The 27,120-nt window shown below is 32.4% G+C and overlaps 1 protein-coding gene across 1 annotated transcript in view; it reads right to left on the reverse strand.

Annotated features, from left to right (window-relative positions):
* LOC112693220 (neuroligin-4, X-linked-like) overlaps positions 1-27,120 on the reverse strand; it is a 421,733-nt gene that overhangs the window by 71,649 nt on the left and 322,964 nt on the right. The window contains exons 5-7 of the mRNA XM_025568195.1: positions 21,671-21,952; positions 12,426-12,681; positions 11,500-11,722 (exon numbers count right to left, since the gene is read on the reverse strand). Coding sequence (XP_025423980.1) covers positions 11,500-11,722; positions 12,426-12,681; positions 21,671-21,952 — 761 coding nt within the window. The remainder of the gene's footprint in view (positions 1-11,499; positions 11,723-12,425; positions 12,682-21,670; positions 21,953-27,120) is intronic.

Below are 27,120 nucleotides of genomic sequence, written 5' to 3' on the forward strand. Positions count from 1 at the left end.
ACTCGGATAACTATGCCTACTAATAAACATTCAGCTATACGCACCCTGCTGTCTATAAAAATAATTAAGAACAAAGTCGTTAATAATTTAAACACAGATTACAAGCCACAATCGCAATCAGAAACTAATAAATGTTTTCTACCTTCTTCGCCGACGTCCGCTAACTCCTTCGCTACTACTACTACCAATAAATCAAGGTTCTTTATCTCTTCAAACCGCTACTCTGTCCTTGTCGAAGATGAGACTAGGTCCTACTCTAACGATAACAATTCAGTCTACGGCGACACACAAAGTCAGGAGTCTGTGCACTCTACTATACATACACAAAAGAAAATAGATTTACCACCACCGATATTCGTAAAAGGCGTAAAAGATTTTTTCGAATTATCAAATGAACTGGCTGTTATCACTGGCACAGAAAAATTCAGCTGTAAGACAATATCTTTGCATCTTAAGTTCCAGCTTGACACCTTTGATAACTACCGTAAAATAATCCACTTTCTGAAAGACAATGATGCAGAGTATCACACATATCAATTAAAATCTGATAAAGCTTTCGGAGTAGTGTTAAGAAATCTCCATCCTTCAACTCCCGTTTCCGAAATCTCAGCAGCAACTGAAGAAATCGGCTATTCTTTCCGACAAGTCACCAATATTATTCATCATCAAAGCAAAATCCCATTACCACTGTTCTTTGTATACCTTGAGATCGATGAGAACAATAGTGATATATTTGATATCACATCCATACTATATACAAAAATAGAAGTAGAAGAACCACACAAACAACGACAGATTCCCCAGTGTTTAAATTGCCTATCTTATGGTCATACTAAAAGCTACTGCAGCTATAGTCCACTTTGTGTTAAATGTGACAGAAATCATTTCTACAAGAACTGTTCTCAGTTACGCGAAACTCCTGCCACCTGCGCACTTTGCAATGTCAACCATCCAGCAAACTATAAAAAACTTCAGTAACGACGTCGTTATCTCGTGAGCTTCAAGCATACCCACCTACATTATCCGCAACAGCCTCAGCATCCTCCAGTTGATCAGTCCAACTACCAGCTAGCCAATCAAGCAACATTTCAAGCCACTAATAAACCTAGTTAGTACTCGATCGTACACTATTGTAGCAGGTAATGAAACCACTCAAAATAATACTGATAATTCTTCAATCAATGTTGATTTCATGCTTAACAAATTCTTGGATGAACTTTAATCATTAGTTAACCTCTTAATCACCCTTCTGACCACTGTCATCACTAAACTTATTGAATTCAAAAATGATAAATAATTCATACACCTCTAACTCCCTCCTTATCTTACTTTGGAATACTAATGGACCTAAAAACCATAGAAATTAACTCCTTTTTTTTAACTATTCAGGAAAAAAGAATAGATATAGTACTTATTTCTGAAATCCATTTTACTAATACATTCTATGTTAACTTTCCTGGCTATCATACATACCATGCAAATCATTCAGAAAACTCTGCCTACACTGGTACAGCTATATTTATTAAGTCTTCACTTGCATATATATATCATTACCTAACTTCCATACAAATCACATCCAATCGTATGTAGTTTCATTACTGTTCAATAATGTTCCTATTACCATAGCAGTGGCATATTGCTCTCCCAGACACAATATCTCACCGGATCAATTTACCGAATTCCAATCCAACTTAAATAATAATTATATAGTTGGTGGTGACCTTAATGCTAAGCAAATTCAGTGGGACTACCGTGCCTCAAATCCTTGAGGTAACTCTCTCCTTCGAACTGCCTACCACTCTAATATCTAAATTCTCACTCTACCTAATTTTAACTATAGGCCCACATCTCGTCATAAAGTGCCTGACATTTTAGATATCTTTTTTGCCAAAATTCCAAATAGCCTACACACATAAACTCAAAATGTGTTAGACCCATGTTCTGACCACTGACCTGTCTTCTTTTTAGTACATTGATAACCTCCTGATAAACTCAATTCATCGATGCTATCTCAATATCGAACAGATTGGGAAAAATTGGCCATATCTTTTCTGAGAAAACTGATTTAAAACTTTATGTAAAAACGGCCTCCGACATTGATGATGCTGTTAACTTACAAGTAACATTCAATTAGCTGTTTGGGAATCAAAAATCCAACCTCCTCTAAGAAAGGCTGAATTTAACCTCCCTATACACATCAGAAGCCTCGTATCACTGAAGCGCCCTGTACGAGCTATTTGGCAACATTCCAGATACCCATCCGATAAGCATAGCTACAACGCTCTTACACTCTAACTTAAACGCCTCCTTGCTAGTTATTGATCCGAAGCGTATGCAAACTACGCATCTTCACTTTCACATAACGATGGTTCACTTTGGAAAACCTCTAGGAAAATTAGGTATTCATAATTCTCCCCCTACATTTCGTAACGATGATGGTACCTGGGTGGTCTTTAACAACCAACCCTTTCTTACTGGCCAATGTCTATGCTACCTTGGAATCAATATTGATCGTCAACTTACCTGGTCAGCTCACATTAAAAATAAAACTCGAACACTGAACGATCGTTTTCGCCTTCTTCGGCCGTTCGTAACTTCTAAAAATATTAAATTACCTACTAAATTATTGCTGTATAAACTGCTACTCATACCCATCTGGTCCTATGATTTGCAGCTATGGGGCTCAACTAAAGTATCAAATACAAACCGTATACAAAGGTTTCAATCCAAAGTCTTTCGTGTCATCTTTAAAGCTCCCTTCTATGTTTCAAATAATACTCTTCATTCCGACTTCAATTTACCTACTGTCACTGAACTATCCAAGCTCCACTATAAACGATTCAATATCAAATTAATACATCATTGTAATCCCCTTATCGCCCAAATATTATCTTCAACAATTCCAGGAAAACCTCGCAAAATACTAAGAAGACAATGGTGTCGTATATATAATATGCTTAGTCTGCTTATATAATATTAAAAAAAAAAATGCATCACCAAAAATTCAATCTTTGTTACTAATAACTATTATGTATTAATTGTACTATCCTTATTATTAATATTATTTTAGGATCAAAACCCTAAATTTATATTCATATTGAAGTACATAATAAATAATAAAAAAAAAAAAAATTTTGAAGTACTTCCAATGGGATGCCTCTTCCTTCAGTCACTTCTGTCTGATTTTTTTTTTATCTATTATCACTTAAGTTAATTGTAACAGATAGCGTTCCTAATAAAGAATTTTGTTAAAAATAAAAAAAAAAAAAATTGATTACTTTTCTTCATGATGTAGTATTTAAGATTAATTTGATAGTCTCAAAACGTTACTTATATTTACGTGACATAGTTTCTTTAAGATATTTTTTTATACTACAGTTTAATTAACTGTGTAATATTTAATTAACTCATTTTATCGGACATTAAACTAAACTATAATGGGTATTTTCAAATAAAAAAATACAGATAAGGTTTATAATACAATGTTAAACATTAGATTAATTACTCAACATATTTCTAGAAAGAAACACTATATTTATTTATAAATATTTATAATTTCACATTAGTTAAGAAAACTTTTTTAACGAATATTGGCATATATTTTATCGAAATTTTATATTTATTTTTCAAAAATTATTAGTACTTACAGAAAATTGAGTTCATATATTTCCAAAGTCTTAAGTTTTAGATAAATTAACTTTATGAAGCATCGATTTAAAGTATTATTAATTTATTTAATTAGTATTATTTTACAAGTTATTATTTTTATGTTAATTACCAGTTAGGTGTCACGATTGGGTGGTTAATATCCTCATACATTTATATTTTTTATAATTTTCTGTACAAATGTAAAAAAAAATAGAAGTACGAATTATTGAAAAGTTTAATACAAGCGTAGCAAAAAAAAAGTTATGTGAGTTATGATGAAAAATTAAACTATATTTAATAATTAAATTATTAAACTATAGCTAAGTTGAACATTTCATTATAAAATATTACTTTTATAATAACTGTAATGATAATCTCATTTTTGTAAATAAAAAAAATACAGTTTTACAAGTTATTAAATGTTATGGAAATTAATTTATTTCATTCATCAATATTCGTACAGTAAATTTTTCCAGAAAAACTTTGTTTCAAAACACATTTTCTTTTTCTTTTTTTAATAAAAGCATAATTTTATTCAGAGATGTAAACACTTTTAAATTACTTTTTTCTTTTTCATAATGAAACGGGAGAAAAGAACAAAAGTAGCGCGTCATAATATAAATTCATGTCAAAGTAATCGGACGTAACGAAATCTTTGCTAGATAAATAACGAACAAAACAAAACCAATCAAAATAAAATAAAAAGTTGATATTGATGTAAAATATACTACTTAAAATATAATACGTCGTGAGCCAATCCAGAATGAAAATATGCTACAGTTTTTCGTTAGTAACTAATTTTTTTCTCCATCTAAATCCATAACATTACGTTAAGTGCATAAAAACATTGACGGCTGCTCATTCGATACGACTGTGATAAAATACTACGTGTCGTACAATTGTGTTGACTTAAACGGTGGAACCCTATATCCGATATTTTTAAAATAACGGTAAATGTGGAGAATCTATGAATCCGCCAACAGTGTTTCTGATTGGACTATGGAGGAGGGGAGCCATACAGTATCTGTAGCATCCCGGCCGAATGTACTCGGCCCGAAAATGGTGGTTAATTGAAAAATATTTTGTGTCGCCCTAGTTTTTAGCCGTGCATGGAACGTACGCGAAAATTAACTGTGATCTCGGGTGTGTGGTGTGTGGAAAGGGAGACGGTGGGTGTTGGAGGGATGGTAAATAAGAGCGCGAGACAGTTTGTGTGTACGTTTTTACATATACATCCGTGTTATAAATCAGAGGCCGGACCAAAAGAGTTCAATACAAGCGTTGTTTGTCTTTTATTTCCTACTGGTCTTATTCATTACTGGCCCTCCTCATCACCCTCGTACCAGTTCCACGAACCCTGCTACACACTGTCACAAATAAAATTTACCGTCTCCCACTCCCTCGGATCGACCCCTTGACTCTCGGTATACGTAGGTTGATTTCCTTTCAACGGCATGCTTCCCGTTCCACTTGCTCGAGTCACTTTCTCTTTCCCTCTGTTGTATACCATTTACATTTCTCTCATCCAGTCTCGTAAAGAGGACGCCACATAACATACCATAATTTGCTAACTTGTGCACCATTAGCAAAAAGTTCGTTCAAAAAGTTTCATTCGAGTTGAAGAAGTGCTCGGAAAGTTATTTGTACATTGTCTTAATATTTTGAGATGCGCACACATTATATAGTAGCAATACTAACTCTCACCCGGGCACATACGTGCACACACTCACGTGCACTATGTCTCTTCCTTTACACACGTTTATCGGAGTCAATCGGGACGTGTGTACACACTATTATCCAACACTGCCACACAATCATGACAGCTGCTGGCACATATTTCCACGTACCCATCGATCGATATCACCAAGATCATTCTTGCAGCGAAACCCTTAAGACCAGCGGCCCGTTTCACCATGCAATAGACGGCCAGATCACTTGAACGAAAGATTATCGACATTTCAAAGACTAGGAGGACGATTTTTTTCACAATTCGTAAACGTTGATTCTGACTGGTTAAACCAAGGGACCTTTTTTTCTATTTCTTCTTATTTTTTTAAATTTTTTTATTCAAATTTCACATAACAGAATATTGCGATTGAACGTGCGCCTTAAAAACATTGTTCGCATAATCTATGTGACGTACTCGTCATCGGTGCGGTGCCCGTATAGGATTTCAATTTAAAATAAAACATATATCGTGTTCACGACCGTTTCACCGCGAGCGGGCCAGACATCGGATAATAATCCTGCCCGTGGAGTCACGGACGAGATAATAAACTAATAACGGAAGAACCGCCGTACGGAGTGGGTAATATATAAATAACGGACTAGCATTTTAATAATACACGCGCCGTCGTCGTGGCCCGCGAATACGTATACGTGGTGCACTGCGCACGCGGCAACGGTTTACCGTTTCTTCCGTCCATATTTCATGTGAAGCGCACTTTAGGTTAACGGTTCAATTTGGATTCGGTTGAGCCAGGGTTCGAACGCAAATGAGGGTTTTCGTTTCCTTATTTTGTTTTAGTTTTCACTCTGGCCCGAGCACAAAAAGGTCGTCGCGACGCGTAAAACGGATAAATATTTTACCGTAAATTCCGCAACGGAGGCACCCACGTCGTTACGATGAAAACCGCAACGGGTTATTGTGCAATACCTGTACTATAATTTTTATATCTTACATGTGACTATCGCATGATAATGACCGATATGCGTATGGTAAGAAATTGTTCGCGTTATGACACTTGTCGCGTTTCAAACGATACGCCGTGTTGCAGTATAATCGGCGTTAAATCTTTAGTCTTCTAACGGTTTACTACCGAAGGACCACACGACGATTTTTGTACCGACCAATTTGTCGTGCAAGATCTTGGACAGCGTACACCCCCCCCCCCCCGATAGAGCTGTAGCCTTTGTAACGTGCAGTCGGTGCGTGAATCGGGTAGCAGTTGGCCATTTCGAGCACAAATCAATTATTACGTTATGAGCAGCACGATACAGAAAGTGATCGGTTAAGTAATGATCGCGGATCGCTCCCAGGTCATATTGGATCCAATTGCCCTCGTTCACGACTATAATATTTCATAGTCCTGGCTGGTGTATATTTCGATATAAAATAAGTGCAACGCGCATATTTTTATAACACAGATAACAGTGATAACTTTTTCTAGCCAGCCTCGCCCTAATAGTTATACATCGATCTATTGTTCGAAATTTGTTTTGGCTGGTCCGTCGTGTAATATGTGGTTTCGACCGTCTTGCCCATCACAGATGGACGATATTACTTTGACCTGGTCATAGAGTGTCCACTATTTCATTCCATTCGTAACGAGCATAAAACATATAGGGTAATATTTTTATCGTGAGCTAGTAAATATCTCGGGAAGTATTCGGAATTTTAAAATAAATTTTTTTTTTAACTTTCTAGGTTTTACTATTTTTCACTGTGTGACAATTTTGATAATTTTAACTACCTCTCATATTTGATAAAGCACTATCAATTTTTAAACGGCAAAACCTAGTTTTGATAACGAAAATTTATAAATATACTGAAAAAAATAATTTTGATGTTTACAGAATTTAATTTCAGTAATCCGTTTGCGACTTATTATCGTTTAAATATTCGTTTAATTTGCTGCTACTGGACAATTTATCAAGCCCAACAGTAAGGCAGAAGTCAAAACGGAATGATATCTCAATTTAACAATACCCATAACGGTCATAATCGATAATAAGTCTTAAGTATCTAACAAGATAGATAAACAATACTGTAAAAAAAAAAATGTCCTATCAACAATCTCACCAGAACACTGTGGGTCAGTGAGCAACTAGCCTGCAGTAGCGCGGCTAAATCAACCATAAAATATAAAAATAACGTATTACAATTTACCATCATGGTTACATAATATATCACTGATTACTGATTTCTGGTATACGGTCTTATCACGTATTATCTTAGTAGATAAACGATAATAAATATCGGGTAACTGTTTCTGAAAACATGTGGTTATTGGTTAATCGTTAATTTTAGTTTTCCATTGTCCAACATCGAATACAAATTATTAGTTAATTATTATTCTTTGAATGTTTAACCACAGAATGCGTTTTAAGTAAATACTAAATTATGCGTATTATTTAAAATATAAATTTAAGGTTTAAATTAATTATTTCAATGCATATTATATTTGTTGATAGTGTTTAAATGTTATATTTTGGTTAAAAAAATTGAATTTAATTAAAAATGTTCTTTTATCTAATCATCAATATGTATTATTATGTGTATGGCAATTAGATTTCATATTTTGCCGATAATTTTTTTTATATAGTTTATTGGTTAGTTCAATCTAAAATTAATAAACTAAAATTTATTTTTATTAAATTATTTATGTATAATATTACTGGCAAATAATAACTATGGTTCAAATATTTTAATTTTATTTCAGTGGCAATTCATATTATTGATGTAATTAATCAAAAATAACAGTGAACTATATGAATAGACAGCTCAATTTGACCAGCAATTAATGCATATCCATATTACTTGCTGCTATTATCTTTTAAACAAACTAAACAATCTATTATGTAAGTATGAATTTTTTTATAAAATAAATAATAATATTATTTTTTCTTAATACACAATAACTGGTATATTATATTATCGGATCTGATTTGTCTGTCAGGAAACGTTGCATTTGAGAAACAATATTCTTTTTAGTGATAAATGTATACATACGAATGTATACATGTTAATAAAAGTTATACAACGTACTGCATCGATGGTTGTGTACTTAATGAACAACTATGTAAAAAAAAATATTAGACGTTATAAGAACCTAAATAAAATAGGCTCTATTTCATAATACTCAAAATTTGTTTTTTTTTTTTTTTTTTTTTTTTTTTTTTTATCAGAACAATGAAGAACTTCTGAATAAACAAAATATTATTGACGGACAAAATCGATGTTGTTATTAATTTGGTTAATGTGGGTAAGAAACAAGAAAATAGGAAATTTAAAATACTACATAACATGAAGTTAAGACCATTGGTGTTTACAATTGATAAAATTTTAAATAAATTAATATTCAGAGGACGATAAACTATAATTAATTTTTAATCACATGTAGATGCATTATACTCTGCTATTATCGTATGCATAAATTAGTTTTAATAATTACCCATACGTTTATGGTTTATTATTATACATACATAAAAGGAAATTAGTGTAATATTATAAAATATCGAAGTTTTCATCAGTAAAAAATATAACGAAAAAAAAATGAGACGTAAAGAAAATCGAATTTTTTGTTATTTAGATTTAAAAATAACTTTAAATTCGATGTAAGATTTAAAAATTTTTAACGGTGCATTTCGATTAATTTCCCTTCCATTGTTATTTTCAAGTCGATTAAAATGTATACGTTGCATGCAAGGTTGGTGAGAAAATGGAGCAGGGATGAATAGAGTTCCTCTAATGGGGCCCACCGTCTCAGCCTTTTATACAAAATTATTTTAAAATTTTATTTGCCGTAATGTAAGATGCAAATTTTTATACTTCTACTGAACTAAAAAATGTAAAAATATGTACAAAAAGTATGTATATTTTGGATAAACAGGTGAATGGAGGCCCCCGGAACAAATCAGTTTTCCCCAGTCCTGGTTGCATAGATCGACTGATGAAACTATCTAAACAAAATAACCACAACAATGAACAACGGAGACAATATACTTAAACTAATATTGAATAATAACACCAAGATTGTATTAGTTGAAATAAAATATTCAACATCGGAATATTTGTTAGTAACCTTATGCATAGTACTATTAGTGTGCAGTTTGAAAAAAAAAGTCTCGTTACGCACACGTGGTGAACGTATTATAATTGCGGAATTATCATATCGTTTTTTCTCAGAAACAAAAACGGCCGAGAAGCGATGATGCAACTTGGAATCCATAAAAATAATGATGACCTCTTATTACGAAATATTCTAACGATTTGAAAGAAAATGAAATGTTACCGATTATGAAGTTATACGTGCTGGTAGTGATTTCGCATAGGTGACGACGATCGAAAGTGGTTTCGTCTAGGCTAGGGTTTCTAAAACTTTTATAAACACCGTACCATTTTTTATTAACAAAAAGGTTTGGCTACCACTTCTTAGTAAATATAAAAATATTTAAAAACTTTTTTATATTTTTATTAAAAACGAATACAAAAAAAAAAAAAAAATGTAAAACACAAAAAGAGTTTACTTTCAAAGAAATTAGTGAGAAGAATGAGCTTGTTCTTGTTAGCACAGTTGATCAATATTGGGTTTTAATTTAGTAAAATACAATTTTAAATCATCTTCAATAATAGTTGAATAAATTTTTTAGCATAATTTAAATTTAATAATTTTTTGGCCAGACTCGTACCTCTTAAAATATCTCATGTATCCCTAAAGGGTACACGTACAATAGTTTGAGAACCACTAGTCTAGACAACTGAAAATTTGCTATTCATTTGCGGTAAACTCGATGTCAAAGCCGTTGCCGTACATAACGCTATTACGATTGCATTCGATCTACTCGTCGATTATAATTTTATACCACGTGGGAAACTGAAATAACGTTGTATTGTTTTATGTACGTAATGATTCATCTGTAATTTCCGGTCGCCACTGTACATTCAATAATGATAATAACACTAATAATAATAACAATAATGTATTGTGTATTTATTTTAAGTACTAACGCGGTGCCGCTTTTGTTTTTAATATCGAAAAATGCGTAATGAAAATCATTTTATATAGACCACCAATAATATATACTCCATAATATTTTAATATAGTGTCGGCGTTTTAAATATTTAAAAGGATGTGCTTTATACAACAGTATCGTTGATTTACCGTTATCGTAATTGATTGCACGTACATTAAACCTTGATAACATCGTGAAGTATACCATTAATTAAATTAAATTAATAATCAAACAAAAACGGATTTCAGAGGTGAAAATGTTTATAAAACCGTTTGAAATTAGTGAAAAACAATCGAATTTTAGTTGTTTTAAATCAGAGTGTTTTTTTTTTCATGTATTCCGTCAGAGCAAAGCAATGATATCGATATTGGTATGATGATTCTTAACTATGGATTATGAATATTTCACATTGCACTTTGATCTGAAATGCATTTGGACGTGATCATAAAAAATGTATATGCTATATAACTTTAGTTTGATAACAAGATGAAACAAATATAACAATTTATAATTGAATTGATTGAAATGTTTTAGAATTTTCATAGAAAGAAAAATTACATTATTTTTTGTGATCTTCAACTATCCTGCACTAACATTTGAAAGTTTATATTTTAAGTTTATATTCATTACAACGCTTTTAGTGTCAAAATTCAGTCAATAAGCAGCCATGAAAACTTTGTTAAAACACATATTATTTCAATTTTTTTTTTTTTATACGTAAAAGGTTTCATAATATTTTTACGTTTAACTATAATACTTTTCTAAATGATTGTATTGGAAAACAATTGATAAAAATAATACACCATACACACATATATATACATATATAATACGTAAATGTTATTATTTCATTTCGAAAAAAATAACTATGCAAACACAGCAATTAAGTAAAAAGACCAAAAAATAAAATTCTAAATCAAATGTTTATCAATAAAAATATTTCAAAACCATAATTTTCAATGATTTTTGTTATTTTTTTTTCGATATATTAACTACGACTACAGAAATTTACATTTCTTTCATGTATTGAAATATTAGTATAGCCATTTCTTGGTATGCACTACTTCTAATCTATGAGATAACGCTACAAGAACGATAACGTGTGACCAAACTCACCTGTTGGTAGTCACCATATTTGGTCTGGTAGTCGAAAACGAACAGGTACGAGTTCCTCCGGTTGGTCGAGTGCAGATCGGCCGTGTTGATCACGGGCGCCACAACCTGAGCATCCGAAAGCGCCTCGAGAGTCTCGTCTCTGATGTTGACCGGATGCTGTATCGGTCTGTCCCAGTCGGTATATTCGTTGACAATGGTCGCCAATATCTCGGTTAAATGGTAACTGCGTAGGTGAAAACAACACATTATATGTCGATTTAATGGCTTATACGAAATCAGGAAAACATTTTCAATCTACTCATTATAATGATAGATGTACAAGAACTTGATTAATTTCCATCCCAGAAAAACCAAGTGTTTCTACCACTACATCCACATTGACTATTCTCCTATATTTCCAGATAATCCTTAAGTACCTACCTATGGCTCCTCGGTAACCATGCAACCAATATCAGTCATATCAACTCTCAGCCTCCTCCTGTCACATTCTATATCATATATTTCATTCTTTGTGTTGGCTATCTTATCCAAATTCTAATATTTGTTCCAATTGTAATACCACCCATAATTTAATATTGACAAGTAAAACTTAGCTATCATGCTGCAATGTCAATTTAAATAAAGATATTACAATAATGATAGATTTACTTTACGAGCTATTATCCTATTTAGAATGATTTCTAAGTATCTGCTTTATTTTTTAAAAGCTATTTATTAGTAAATACATTTTAATCGATTTCCGGATCATTATAAAAAAACCTAACTTTCATTATGACGTACCTATATAGGCTCCGAAAAAAAAACTCCATTCTAGGTTGACAACGAAGAAAAAAGCACAATCGATAATAATACGAATACCGGCCATTCACTTAAGTAAATCATAGAAAATATTAACATTATACTCGATGAAAGCCGTGGTTACTTACTTGTACGTATTTTTCACGTAAGTCTTAAGAATTTTCGTCCGCCTGTCGGCTTCGATACCGTATTTGATATCGTCACCGGTGAAAGCGAAAAATGATTCGGCTCGCACCACGCCCAACATTAAATCGAATTTGGACAACCTGGATAGTAACTTTTGCCGAGTAGCCGGATTCCCGAGAATGGCAGGTCCGAAACCGTTGGCCAACACCAATTCTTTTGGATCTCCCGATGGTCTGCCGGGTACACTATCCTGGCCGCCTGGAATATAGAATAAGCTTGTTAATACGGAACGAACGAACGGTTTGTTAGATTTTAGAATACATTTGATATAGTTACTATCGTTTATAACAACTATCACCAACACTAGATCATGAGATCTAGTCAACAGTACGCAATCAGGGACTTTAAAGTAAAACGTAGGCAAAATATAAAATAACTAACTGTATAATCTTTAATTTAAATAATTTCTAATTGTTCATAAGCCAAATGCGTATTTACGTTTTTACATTTTGATAAAAATCTTTTTATTTTTATTTTTATTCGTATTCATTATAAACATAAAAGTTTAATTTTCCACAAAAGGTGTTGTATCATAATTTACCGTAATTCTGGATGTTAATAATTACCAAGTTTTTCACTAAAAATATTTTATACTTTTCGCTTTAAAATAACTAATTATTAATTAAACATTTTGAAAATAATAAATAATACAAACTTAGTATGTTTTAAACCTTTTAAATTACAATATTTATTTATTTTTTGCTCACAATGATCCATTTTCTTTGAATATTTTACTGATATTTTTATTACTGGTAACATTCAGTCCTCGTGAAAATTTTTTCCTATGGATTCGTTCATATTTTCCAGATAATCAATATTTCTAAGTCACGTTACCATTAATTGCTAAACTTTCATATTTTTTAGCTTATTAAAGTTATTTTTTTTTATCCAGCACAGTGGTAATATATTATACAGATATGTAAATTTTTCGTATTTTATCGTAAAAAAAGTTCTGAATGCTTTTTGATCCTTATATCCTTATCTGCAATTGTAAAATTTAATACATTATGTGTTTAAAATGGGTATATTTTTAATTTTCTGGTTTGTTAGAAATTATTTTATTTAAAAAAAAAAAAAAAAGATGAAAAAAAAATAAGCAGTTTGAAATGTATACCATATCCATTTTTGTTAAGTCATGACCGTTTTCTTGTTAACTGAACCAACGTTTTTTTAACTCTATGATTTATTTCAACGTTGTTCTCTTTATGGTATCGCGACTTTTGTACTTTTTTAATTTTTTGAAAATAATTTTTTTTTTATTAAACACCCTAAATATTTATAATATTATTCATTGGCTCTACTACTCACATTGCATTAATTTGTTTCAACCATACGCTCGATTATCTAAAAAAACTATATAATCATCTAATACATGTAGTATATTATAAATTAAAAGCTTCGTTAAAAATAATTTATTCATACATTTTTCGGGTAAAAATATTGTGTTAAATGAAAAGTTATACAATCAATCTAATTATTAAGTTTGAAGTGCACCTATATCAAAACAATTAAAAAGATTTCTGGAAGGAAAATTAATAATGCACTATATAGTTATGAAAGTGCATTTCGGAAAACGACGAGATAATGAACGATATCTGTCAAATGGATTATTCGAAAATTTCACGCCAGACTTTTAATAAATAATGAAGACTGCTATAGAAATATCGTCTTTACTAACAGAAGTCGTAGTTAACACGTCATACCCATATGTGTCATGTTGGTTCATAACGTAAGTTAATCAAATTCGGAAAATTGCCAGTCACGAAAACTAATGAATAAATGCATACACTTTGCAGAGGGAATATATTTATTTTAGGTGCTTTTTATTTAATTTCGTATTGATCTTAATATTCAACAACTGCTGTTTTTAGGCTTTTACTCTTGTTAGATAGACGCGGTGTCCAGTAGTAGTAGTAGATAAAAAACACACTAACCTAATATACTTATACAAAATACATAGTATAATATGTACAATATGTGTTAATATATATTTTTTATTATAAAAGTATCCGCAAAGAATATAGTTTTACTCGCTGCATTAATTTCTGTTCACGTATAGATATTATTCGGTGCTCGACAGTGGAACAATCAATTTCTCGGAAAATGGGAAGTCTATTAACCATCAGAAACGGAATCACATCCATAAGTAGAGATGTAAAAATAAAAAATAAATGAAAAAACACTAAGTACTTGAATGATGTCGGAAAAATGAAAGTGAACGGCAACAAAGTTAAATAACGTGAGTTATTATCATACAACGGAAGTAATAAAAAGCACACACGCGCCAAAATGTACTCGATTCGAATTGAATAAAATTTAAATGACGGAAAATTGAGTGATATTGATGGTGGTTTGAAAGCGGTTCAATTCCAGAGGTCTTCGTAATAGGTACGTACGTTATTCATAATTGTTATAACCCAAGATTCGCGTTCATAACACGCCGAATGAAATATACGTAAAGGATAATTTTATTATTTTTATTCTCTAGCCACGTTTAATGACAAGAAGAAAAAAAAAACGAAAAACAGGTCGTTAGGTACCTTTAGTTATGTCTAGGGAACGGATTTAATTTTAAATAAATATTTTTATGTAGTTTTAATATCGAAGAATTATTGACATATATATACGTTTCATTTCATTTTGAATGAACTGATGCTAATTTTATTTTAAACAATTCACAAATAAATAAATAATATAAAAAAAATATTTTAGTAATAAATATAGGTAATGTATATTATTGTAAAATTTCCGTTTTTATTTTAGTATTTTACGATGGACGAAAATATATGATTAAGTGGTAAAGTCTGTACAATATATTATTTAGGAAGTAGGTACAAATTTCAAAAAACTTGCAAAACAATTTAGTACTTATTTCCGCTAATTTTGGATTTTAAGTTGATACTATTTCAAAATTAGAAACTTCTAAAATGGCATTAACTGAGAGCCTAGAAATAGTAGATAACGCCATTAAGCAATTAGAACGCATTCCCGGAGAAATTGGAGTTTTAACAAACTCTAAATTACAAAAAATATTTGGAAAAACCCCAGGGTTTAAGGTTGTAAAGTCGATAGAGAAATACTATTAAACAAAACTCCAAAAAACCATTTAGAAGTAAAGTACAGTTCAAAAGAATTAACCTGCATGAAATATGTATCTGTCACTTCCGTTGATGTGGAGCAGCAATTTAGCCGTTATAAAGCAATACTAAAATCGAATCGCCGTAATTTAAAATTTGAAAATCTCAAATTATATGTCGTTTCTAATTGTTTTTCCCATGAAGAATATCTGGATGATTCAGATGTAACGGTACATCATAGATACCCCGCACATGTTGCGCAGTAGGTAGCGGCTAATGGTGATACTACACGCACCGACTAATCGTAGTACACAAATAGTCGGGCGACCGAAAACAGTCGACAGATGGCGCTATCACACCATCTAGATTGTACACAGCGGCCGCCCGACTCAACTGTCGAATTTTTTCTTTATTTTTATGTTTATTTAACCCGTTCGGGTCACGAATTATTTCACATCGACCCTTTCAGAAATCATACCGACCACCCACAATTCCGTCAGGAGGAGAATACCGATACAAAATCATGTTTTTCATATGTAAATCTGCTCTCGGGGTGTGCCCATAGATGCCTTGATATACACCTCGAAATCGCCGTACCAATCACCCTGCTCTGAAAGCAGTCGTTGCAGTCACAGTTCGGAATCGGTGTCAAGCCAACGGCAAAACCTTTCGACCATAAGTGTCGACTGCATACCACGCCCAGTGCCTCCACTCAATATCGACACTCACGGTACACCTAACCCGTGTAAAGACCAGAGTGTCGTGCATTGTGTGACAGTAACTACTGCCGAGGAGCATAGTGCTTTCCCACCGTCGTCAATACTGTCGCCGTCACCTCCGCCGTTATTCGTCGTCGGTGTTGTTCGTATCGTCACGGCCGTTGGTGTCTTCGCCGCAGCGCTCATCCTTTGATAGCTACGGTACACTTAACCGTGTATAGACCAGGCTATCACGGACCAACGTCGACACCATAATTCGTAACGCGTCCTCCGCTGCATTACATTCGTCGATGACCACGGTACACGTCACAGTGTATAGTCCGGGTTATCACGAAGTTCTTCTCGGACCTTTCCGTGCACGTTTGTGATTTGGTCACCATCGGGTGTTATCCTGTCGTCATTTTCAACGTGGTTCACTAACACTGCGTTCTATATAGCAGTTGATTTCCACCAGAGCCGCATACACGTAAATATACCCGTAAACCTACGTCTATCCGTGTTATAACAACAAACGTGTATTTTGTTTTGTTTATTAAAATAACTTATCACATGTATTCATTTTGTTGTGTGTTTAATTTTGTTATTCGTGTAAAACATATTACACTACTTTATATATGTTAATTTGTATTATGTTCAAAGTTCAAATGGTAATAAACAAGTTGTCATAATATTAAATATTTGTATTATTTTATTTGCGCATACACACGTCCACCCCGAACGTTTGTATTCGTTACACAGAATAAACATTTTTATTCTCGAATTATATATTATTTATAAATTATAATGAATTATATCTTATTTTCAATTTCAATATTTTAATATTATAATAAATTATTAATATTATAAATAATATTATAAATAAATATTTATGAAGTAATAAACAAATATATATTTAAATATTTTTAATTTTTTACTAAATAAATTCCCTAGTCATGTCTTTCAACTGTTTCGCGATTTCAGAGTTTTAAGAACGTCAGGATTGAAAGAAAGTAATCAATATTTCATAAATGTACCTGTACTGTAAGGCGGTTTACCGTAATGGTAAGGGAAGCATCATCTCAGTTTTTTTTTTATTTAAGCGTTTGCAAATAGTTATTCGAAAGGCTAATTTTTTCCCACCACCAGCTCAATTGTTGAAATAGCGTTTCTTGTGGTATCACTATAGAAAATTTCTGCATAAAACATACAGTGTGCATACCTTTAAAATGTCTATTGCCAAGCGTATTGTTATCTACATCGTGAAAAGAACAGTTTACCCTTAAGAAATATTGTTATTAATTGTATCCGAGAGGAATAATAATTGTACGCATCGATGTTTCATTGATTCAGAAATAAAATATTAAAAGTTGAAGGGCCGAGGCTGTAGTGTCAATTGACCGTAAACGCCTAGGCCAATCGTAGATAAAAATTGGTTTTTACCCTGTTCTACACCCTAATAGTGCTCGTGGAGGAAAATGTGATGGCACGACGTCTATAACCGTGCCGCCCCGTTCGGAGAAAAGCGCTCACCCGTCCGCCATTGCAAACGATCGCACGCGATGGCCCGTGTCTGCGTTGCGGAATCTCTGATGAAATCGTCCGTCCGGAATTGCTAAATCTCACTACCGGAGACGTATTGCATAAAACGTATTTTCCGTTTTGATGACTATATAATACGATATTAAATATGTTATTTACGTGTTTCGTGCAGTAGGACAACATTACAGCCACGGAAAAGCGGTGTCGCCAGACGCGTTTGTACGTATGCGAATGTTTTTGATGTCATCCGGCCGCCGACGATGGGTAAACATATAAATATACATGTAGAGCAATACGTATCCATATTTATAAGTCTCACGCGTGTCCCTGTCTTAACGACGTCGTAAAATATGTGTATAACATATGTGCAACGCGAGAGCGTATAAATTTACGCGTCGGCAATGTTAATGCGACAAGAAAACTGCGTGGCGGATCGCGACGTGCGCAATCGCATCTCGTTTGAACTCGTGACGACTGGGGTGGCAAACGTCGGTGCGAGGAAGTGTGAGGAGTGGGTGCGCAGTCAATTTGTCACGAATGAAATTAGTCAAATCACGGGTGTGCGCCCGTTTGTGTGAATTTGTGTGTGTGTGTGTGCACGCGTATGGAAGATAAGTTATTATAAGTCCTATAACGATTCATTATTGTACCATGTACCGTATTTCGTTATGGGTACACTGTACGCGCGCGGAAAACTTATTTTGTCGAAAACAGTCGACATTTTGTGAATATATTATATTCACCTCATCCGTTCACCAAATTCGATCTTTTGTTTTTCGCAATACAGCTACTGCACATGTTTACGGGAAAAATTACATCCCTTAGTACGATCCGTTTTTTGTTTCCAATCAGTCGAGTCGATCCGGATTTGAATTGTAAACCGAAGGAGATATTTTTTTATTTCCTCCACCCTCCCTCAAATCTACCAACTCGTTTTGCAACTCCATCACGCGTTTATAAATCCTCTACACGCGTTTATTTGATCGATAAACTGGTCTCGAATTCTCGATAACATTATAAAAATGCTCTTGCCATCATGACGAATACGAATTTATCCATTGTTCACATGAATGCCGCATGAAAAAGTATTGTCATCATGCATGCGCGTTTTAAATCGTTACCACGATATAACTTTTCGTAGAAGTAAAGTTCTAACCAAAGTCGTACATACTGACAGTACTAACCTTTCTGATTTTATGTTTTTTTTTTTTTTTTTCTATGGTATAAAATGGCAAGGAAACATAACGAGAGTTGCTAAAGTAGGCATAAACAGTGGTGCGGAAACATCAATAATAGGAAGTGATGCAGTAGAATTATAAAAAAGCGTTTTGAAAACAAAAATAATTCTGTTAACTTCTTTTTTTAATGTTCCCATCCTTTTTAGTTGTGTGGATCATCAAATGTTCGTAAAAAAAGCTTCGATTTCCACTAATAGCAATGTATACATATATGTATATATATATATATTGAAGATAGGACAGTTATTATCTAGTTATTATAAAAGTAATTAAAAAACAATTTAATAAGATTTTGGACTTTGCTTGTCCCCCTCAAAAGATTCGATATATCTGAATTAAAACTGGATAATTTTAACATTACATTATTCTCAAAATTTATTTCTGTATTTATAATATAAAAATGGAAATACATTAAAATATTTTAAAAGTGTAAAATGTTCGCTCACTTAAGTTGTCAATAAACCTATTAATTTTCTTTGTGTAATTATAACATTTTTTATATAGTTTTGTTAATATTATTATAACCAGAAATATCATTATTTATTAAACATATGTAATAATATCACTTAAATCAAAAATTTAGATATAAGTTATGCTGATATATGGCCTAGTTATACGATATAGTATGGAACCACTGATCTATGAAGTGAATTAGTCGATTTAACAAAAAGTAATTATAATTAATGACCATTCACCGGTTCAAACTCTACAAATTTCTGTGTAAAATTAATAACTATGTCGATAAAGAAATAATATTACGTAATTATTATAAAAAATAAAAATAAAAAAATTGTTAAATAAAAATGTTTTTCTACAGACATTTTATGGTTCCATATGAAAAATCCATGAAATAGAAGTTCTTTACAGTTCGTGAACTGTATGGTTTTTCTGAGAAGCAACTGTTTCTTCCGCAGGAGACAATAACTAAGCCACTATTCCAAATCTTTAGTTTACTTCATTAAAAATATATAATAATATTGTGATTTATATACTCTTATATTAATCAATACATTTAATAATTAACGCGAATCACGATTTTGAGATGTATAAGATATTAAAGAACATGTATGTATGTACTTTATATGATGCATACAGATAAGTACTTGTATACATTTGCGCGTACGTGCGTGCGTACTTGTTGGTCGTCTAAGGTAGATTATCCATTTATTTGCATAAAAGCAGCTTATTCAAAAATCGGGGCACTGCGAGCCAATCCCATTTATTCAAATCGACCTGTACTTATAGAGAATAACCTCTACGGGCCCATTAGCATGTACGATAAGAGCCCTCTTGGGATAAACAAAACACCTTCGAGTTCCTTTGGCACTTTGGATTAAGTTTCCATTGGTAACCAATACTCTCCGAGCACCATAGTTGCCGTAATGGTGCGTTATTGAGGTTTTTTTGTTATTATTTATTCTTGTCCACTGTCCGTTTAGCCTTACGGAATCATCTATAGTTGTTCTTAGTAAAATAAATTATTCACATATATATATATATATATATCTATATAAACATAATATGCTATATACATACCATTAATTAAAAACAACGATTACTTATCACTTCATAGAATATACATTATAAAATAAAAAGTTTAAACGCAATGCAAACTTTTTTCTCGTACCTAACACCAGATATTTAAATGATAAACTAAGATGAGTTTAAGTTCAATTTAAATTGAGCACAAACAAAAATTCTATGCAATTTATCATAAAATATAATAAATATATCTATCTGATGTGTTTAAATTGGCGTATGATACGTTTTTCCGTATTTATTAACTTATATTATTGTAAATATAATTCCGAATTATTCAAGATTATAAAACTTGCTGATATGAAAACCATTTTTTTATCTCTTCATTTTGCTTGATCGTATGTCTTTAGTTTATTTTGGTTTGAAGCTTTTTTCTGGGAATTTTTTTCGATGAATTTTAGCTGATGTAACTAATAGTGAATAACAATAACTGTTTGTGTTTGAATACTTACAGCCTGTTGTATTATAAATCGTATTTCGACAATTGAGCACAGAAAATTGATAAATAAACGATTAAGAGTAAAGAAAATTAAGTTCGAGCATATTGGTGCATTGATGAAATAACAAGAAAAATAAAGATGATAACTATTTTAATTTTAATTTTTTTTATTTTATAAAATTGCCTGTATAATGTTTTTTTTTCAATACTGAACTCGTAAGTCTCACGCTTAATTTTCCTCGTGCTCAATTGTCTTTCACTCGATTGTCTGAACTCAATTGTCATAGATTCATTACCAATGTCGTACCCAATGAAGGGGGGTTGGTGGGTGACGCAGCCCCTCCCCCCTGAATTATTAAAAAAATAATATTAATGGTTTATGAAAATCGCTAAAAAAGTAAAAATATTTAAACATTTTAGTATTATCACTTATCTATCTGTAGTAGTAGGTATTTAATGCATATAATATTGTGCATTGGTTACAAAAAACTGAACCACCACTGTGTAAAAATTTATCAGCCCCTCCCCCACCGAAGAAAAATCCTGGCTACCCTTCTGTCCATTACAGACAAAACAGGCTAATAAATGCAGTTGTGCGCATTGACGGCAAAGTTAACGGTATCGGAATTCATCGATATAGGTTTGTTGTTTGCTTACTCGATTGTGTCCCGAGTCTGCCGGACTCGGGCATACCGACGTCTATGATGACACCATCCACGCTTGGTCCGAACGCGGTAGTGAATTCTGGCACGCGGAGCTGCGTGTTCAGCAGCTGATCCAAAGGCGTGTTTCGCAAACAGTTGAGCAGGTGCATATGCTGCAAGTCCGGCGAACAGTTGACCAGCTTGGCCACCTGATGGCCATAGTGCACTGGGTCCCTGACCAACGATAACGGGCTCAACGGCGACCCACTGAGCAAGATGGCCCGATGAAAGAGCACTAAATCAAAAAAATATATAAATTAACAAATAAATAAATAAATAAAAATAAATGTATTATCGCGGTAGTATCAACAACGGTTAAAACGTGGGCAAGCCGAGTTCCGGAAGTCGGTATGGAAAGTCAAAAAAACATAATCGTGACTTAAATTCAATTATATGCAGGACCGATTGTTCGACAAAACTTTACGATACACAACACCGACTCCCTTATGAATGAATATCCCGTATGAATCACGTGGTGTTTTACTCCGAATCGATATTGCTGTCCGTGTACCGAATGTTGTCGGGTGTAGGATCGCAGTAGGAATAGAAGGCTGCATCAATGAGGTCCAAATAGTTTCGGCTCTTGGCGATGTAACAATAAAGTGTGTACACACGTTAAGAGATACTGCTGCGACGGCTGATGCGTTCTTAGGACTTAAAGGAATTTCTGCATATTGAACGTAATAGTACAATGGAGGTAGAAGAGGTGAATAAATATAGTACGCATCGTGATACTTTCGACCAATTATATTTTGAGCAATTAGATATTGAAAAATTTTGCGATGAAATAGACTTCAGTGGTTTGACGATTACAATAGTTTAACTGGAAGTACTTCGGTTACATAAATCAAATGAGACTATTTTAGTCACAGCTCACGTCCGACAAGGTGTCAATGGACGAAAATAGCTTGAATTTTTACCACATAGACCAATATCCCAAGTACCTGGTTTGATAAAAATCATATCTTTCTTCATTTTGACTATCGACAATTGTGCAACGTCGCGTGATATCACCATAATATTTTTGTTTCCAGCGATTCACCGTTGTTAACCTTTTTTTTTTACATTCGACCCTGTTCGTGGTTAAGCTTTCACATGATTACTCCGAGAATAATGACATCGTCCCTCTCGTTATGTTCCATAGCAAAAATCGCATCCACTCTTCTAATGGATTTTCTGTAATAATAATTACCGAACGAAACGGAGCACCACTTAAAATCACAGATCGGAACACTGAATACGTGACCTATATTTTATTGTGTATCATCACCAAGACAGCCTTAGTGCAACTCGTAAATATTATAGGTTTACATTGATACCGGTGTGCACTGTATACATACAGGAATCACGATTGTTTAAGACAAATCGTTTAATGAATTTCGATCCATTGCTACTCCATGGTGAAGGTTGAATTGCATAACCAGAGCGCGTGAGCACGAAACAATAACGCACTAAACACACGCACGTACATTCACGTCGCGATACTCTAAGACGAATTTCGACTGAAATCTTGGCACAACGGGCCTTTATTATACACATCCGAATTAATTATAGACGGCTTAAGATGAAACGTTGAAAAACTTAGAGTGATTAAGTTCCAAAATCCATATCATTGTACAATATAATACCTTATAGTCTTATGCTGCGAATCCCTTCACTACGAACAAACGATTTACGACAGAGAAATAAAAAAAATAAATAAAAGTAATAACCTATCACGGGCAAAGTGTAAAACAATACTCGATTAACAACTATCTCGTTTATAAATGGTAATATTTTGAACATTGCATTTTTTTTTCTTTATAATCATCACTAACCATTTCGTATCATATAACAATTGGAGTATGTTCAAGTCAATAGTATTAGTTTTCTCATTAGTATTATTATCGAAATAGAAAATAAAGAGGTACCTAGGTTTCATTCGGAAATTAGTAATACAGTGACATGAAAGTATGAAAAAAAAACTAAACTTTAGACCGGATGAGAACAAATTTTATTTATAACTATCGTATTTCGAGAATCAAATATGCGTTAGCCAAGTGGCTTATCATTAAGATAAATATCTAGGTACTATCATCGACGCTCGCACAAGATTTTAGCAATTAATATTGTTATAAAAGTCGTACTCTGTTACAATATAAAATTATATTATCGCATGAAATTGTTGTGCACAACAAACGTTGTGACGTGTAAGCAGGTCATATAATGTTATTTTCCTCATTATTATTCGATGAGTTGACGAAAAACCAATAACCGTCATTTCTTTGCATTTTTTCCATCTTTTATTTGACATTTTCAAATTCGATGCGTACTCGATTGAAAATACCGTGTGATATCTTTAAAGAATGGTACGTGTCTAAGGATGATGTACGGAATCTACGAATATTGCAGCAGCTGGCGGATAAGCTACTTATTATACCTGATGATATATTTTTTTATTTTTTTTTTTTGTAAAAGCATTTATTATAATAAAAGTACTCCCTTGCGGTAACGTTTAGTATCTCAAAAATGGAAAATCGATTTTTTTTCTCTCCCTGTGTACAAATATTGCGAAACGCCTATCATTTGCGATGACGTGGATATTAATAAATAACAAAAATTAAAATAAAATAGATTCAGCTCAAACCCATATGGTAATACGAAAATATAATAAATAATAGTAATGAAATACATAAAAATTATGGAACAAAATACGGTTTATTATTACACAGTAGTATCGGGTAACTTTCAATTATCGACGAGTACGTTAGACCATAAGAGGTTTACCATGTGTGCAACTCAATTCTCCGACGTGTGTAATAATATAATGTTTTAATCCGTTGCGCGTCACAAAGTAGAACTGAGCATTATTGTATTAACCAAATCTGGAAAGTGTGGAGTATTGACGTTTCGGATACTCGACTGTTGAGGTCGGATGGTTTTGAACAAAATATGTTTCACGTACATTAAAGAAAAAATAGAGAGAGGAAAGACGAAGTCACGCGTGTATGAGTTTAATAGTTAAAAATCACAATAGCGATGAACGTCTGTTCACATAAAACGATCATCATGACTGCGTTATATCAAAAACCATTAATTTTAACATCGTATTATCTAACGGCCTACAGGTATAATATAAGAGGAAGAGAGGTGGCCGAAATTCGTGCCCTGATAATAACGCATCCCGTAGCCTTGTGACTAAAAAATATGAACAAGATCCTGAACATTTACCTACTTCTTAAATATATCCATTAATTAATTATTATCCATTAATTTTGTAAAGAAATATATTCCGATGTTCTAAAAAATAATCGAAAATTAAATTTGTCGCAAAAACACAAAGTGATTTATCAAATATCATAAATGTTGAAAATAAAACGACAAAATAATACATGAGTAGCAAATCCATTAGATTCAAAATATATAATAGAAACATTATTTGATAGATTTACGAGGTGAAATTTGTTAAGCTTTTATTTGCCTCATGCTAACATTAATCCAAATATTGAACAACTAGATTTTATATCCAGTTCTATAGATGGTCCTTTTCCTATGTCAACGCCAATAAAACTAATTACTCCAGCAGAAATTAAAAACCAAATAAACAAACTACCAATAAATAGAGCTACTGGATATGACTTAATAACTAAGAAAATATTAAAACGGTTTTCCCAAAAATCTATACTTTTTCTCACAATTATATATAATGCTATGTTAAGAGCATGTTTCCCCCAATATGGAAATTTTCTGTCATAATAATGATACCTAAACCAGATAAACCCAAACATATAGTTAACTCATATAGACCTATTAATATTCTACCAAAATGTGGTAAATTATTTGAAAAACTTCTTTTAAAAAGACTATATCCAATTTTATCTGAAAAGAAAATAATACTAAATATTCAATTTTATTTTCGATCATACCATTCTACAATCCTTCAAATTCATAGGTTAACTGACTACATTTCATCCTCATTAGAAACTAAACAGTAGTGCCCAGGCGCATTCCTTGATGTAGCCCAAGAATTCGATAGAGTATGGCACGATGGTATTTTATTTAAATTAAAATCTTTCTTACCTGCCCCTTATTATCTTATACTCAAATCATATCAAGAAGAGAGATTTTTTGTTGTAAGACATGGAAATTTGATGTCAAACTACCATAAAATAATAGCGGGAGTTCCCAATGTAGCGACCTTTCACCTCTACTGTACAACATATTTACCAGCGACATTCCAAAAACTAACGATACCATTTTATCTACATATGTTGACGATATAGCAATCTTATCATCCGATATTGACCCCTAAACAGTAACACAAAAAATACAACACCATCTCAATCTAATCTGTTCATGGACTAAGCAATGGAAAATCTAAATAAATTAAATTAAATCAACACAAGTAAACTCCTCTCTAAACCGAAAAGAGTGCCCTCCATTAATACTGAATAATGACTCTTTAACAAACTTAAACTCAATAAAATATTTAGGAATAACTATAGACAAAAGATTTACATGGAAAAAGCATACCATAAAGAAAAGAAACAATGCAACACGCGCCCTCACCTTCTCCGCCCAATATTGAAATCCAAACTTAGTTTAAAAAACTAATTTCTAATATATAATGCCAGCTAATAATGCTAGCTCCTGTTTGGACGTATGGTATCCAAATACGGGGACAAGCAAAACCATAAAACATCCGCCCACCAGAAGCTTTTCAGTCAATCAGTCAACAAGTAATTACTGGATGCCCGTGATATGTCACAAATCTAAAGCTACACAACGACTTACATATTTAAACTCCTAAAACACTTGTTCATGAGTTTTATAAAATATTCCGCAATAAACTAACAAATAATAAAAATCCTCTTATCTCTTAAATGTTAGAAGATTAAAAAGAAAATGGCCTAGAGACTCATTAAACCAATAAAAAAATATAAATAAATATAAAAGTAATGTAAATATTCAAATTCAGAGGTGCTATTACTGAGTAGTTTCATCAAAAACGTACTCATGTTATATAAATATTCTATTAATTATAAACATTTACTTATTGTACCTACTTAAGTATAGATTGTAAATAAGCTTTTTATTAAATAATAAAAAAAAAAAAAGCTTTTATTTAAATTCAAAATTATGTTTATTCTGCTACAATTATTTAATATAGTATGATTTATTGATATTTTACTAGTATAACACCAACAACGGTTATTTCTAATTTAATCGGTAACGTACAGTTTCAACCTGATTGTTAAAAATATCTGAATTTCAAAAATTCGTCTATGGATCGAATTACGAATATATATTTATATTATATTTTTAATTTTGTCTCTTTGCTTCGTGCTCGTAACTAATTTATTCCCAGACTTCAGACTTCGCATAACGTAGGAGTAATGTATGAGACCACTGCATGTACGTTGT

The sequence above is a fragment of the Sipha flava genome, unplaced genomic scaffold (assembly GCF_003268045.1).
Source record: "Sipha flava isolate LNK unplaced genomic scaffold, YSA_version1 82_pilon_pilon, whole genome shotgun sequence".
Taxonomy (NCBI): Eukaryota; Metazoa; Arthropoda; class Insecta; order Hemiptera; family Aphididae; genus Sipha; species Sipha flava.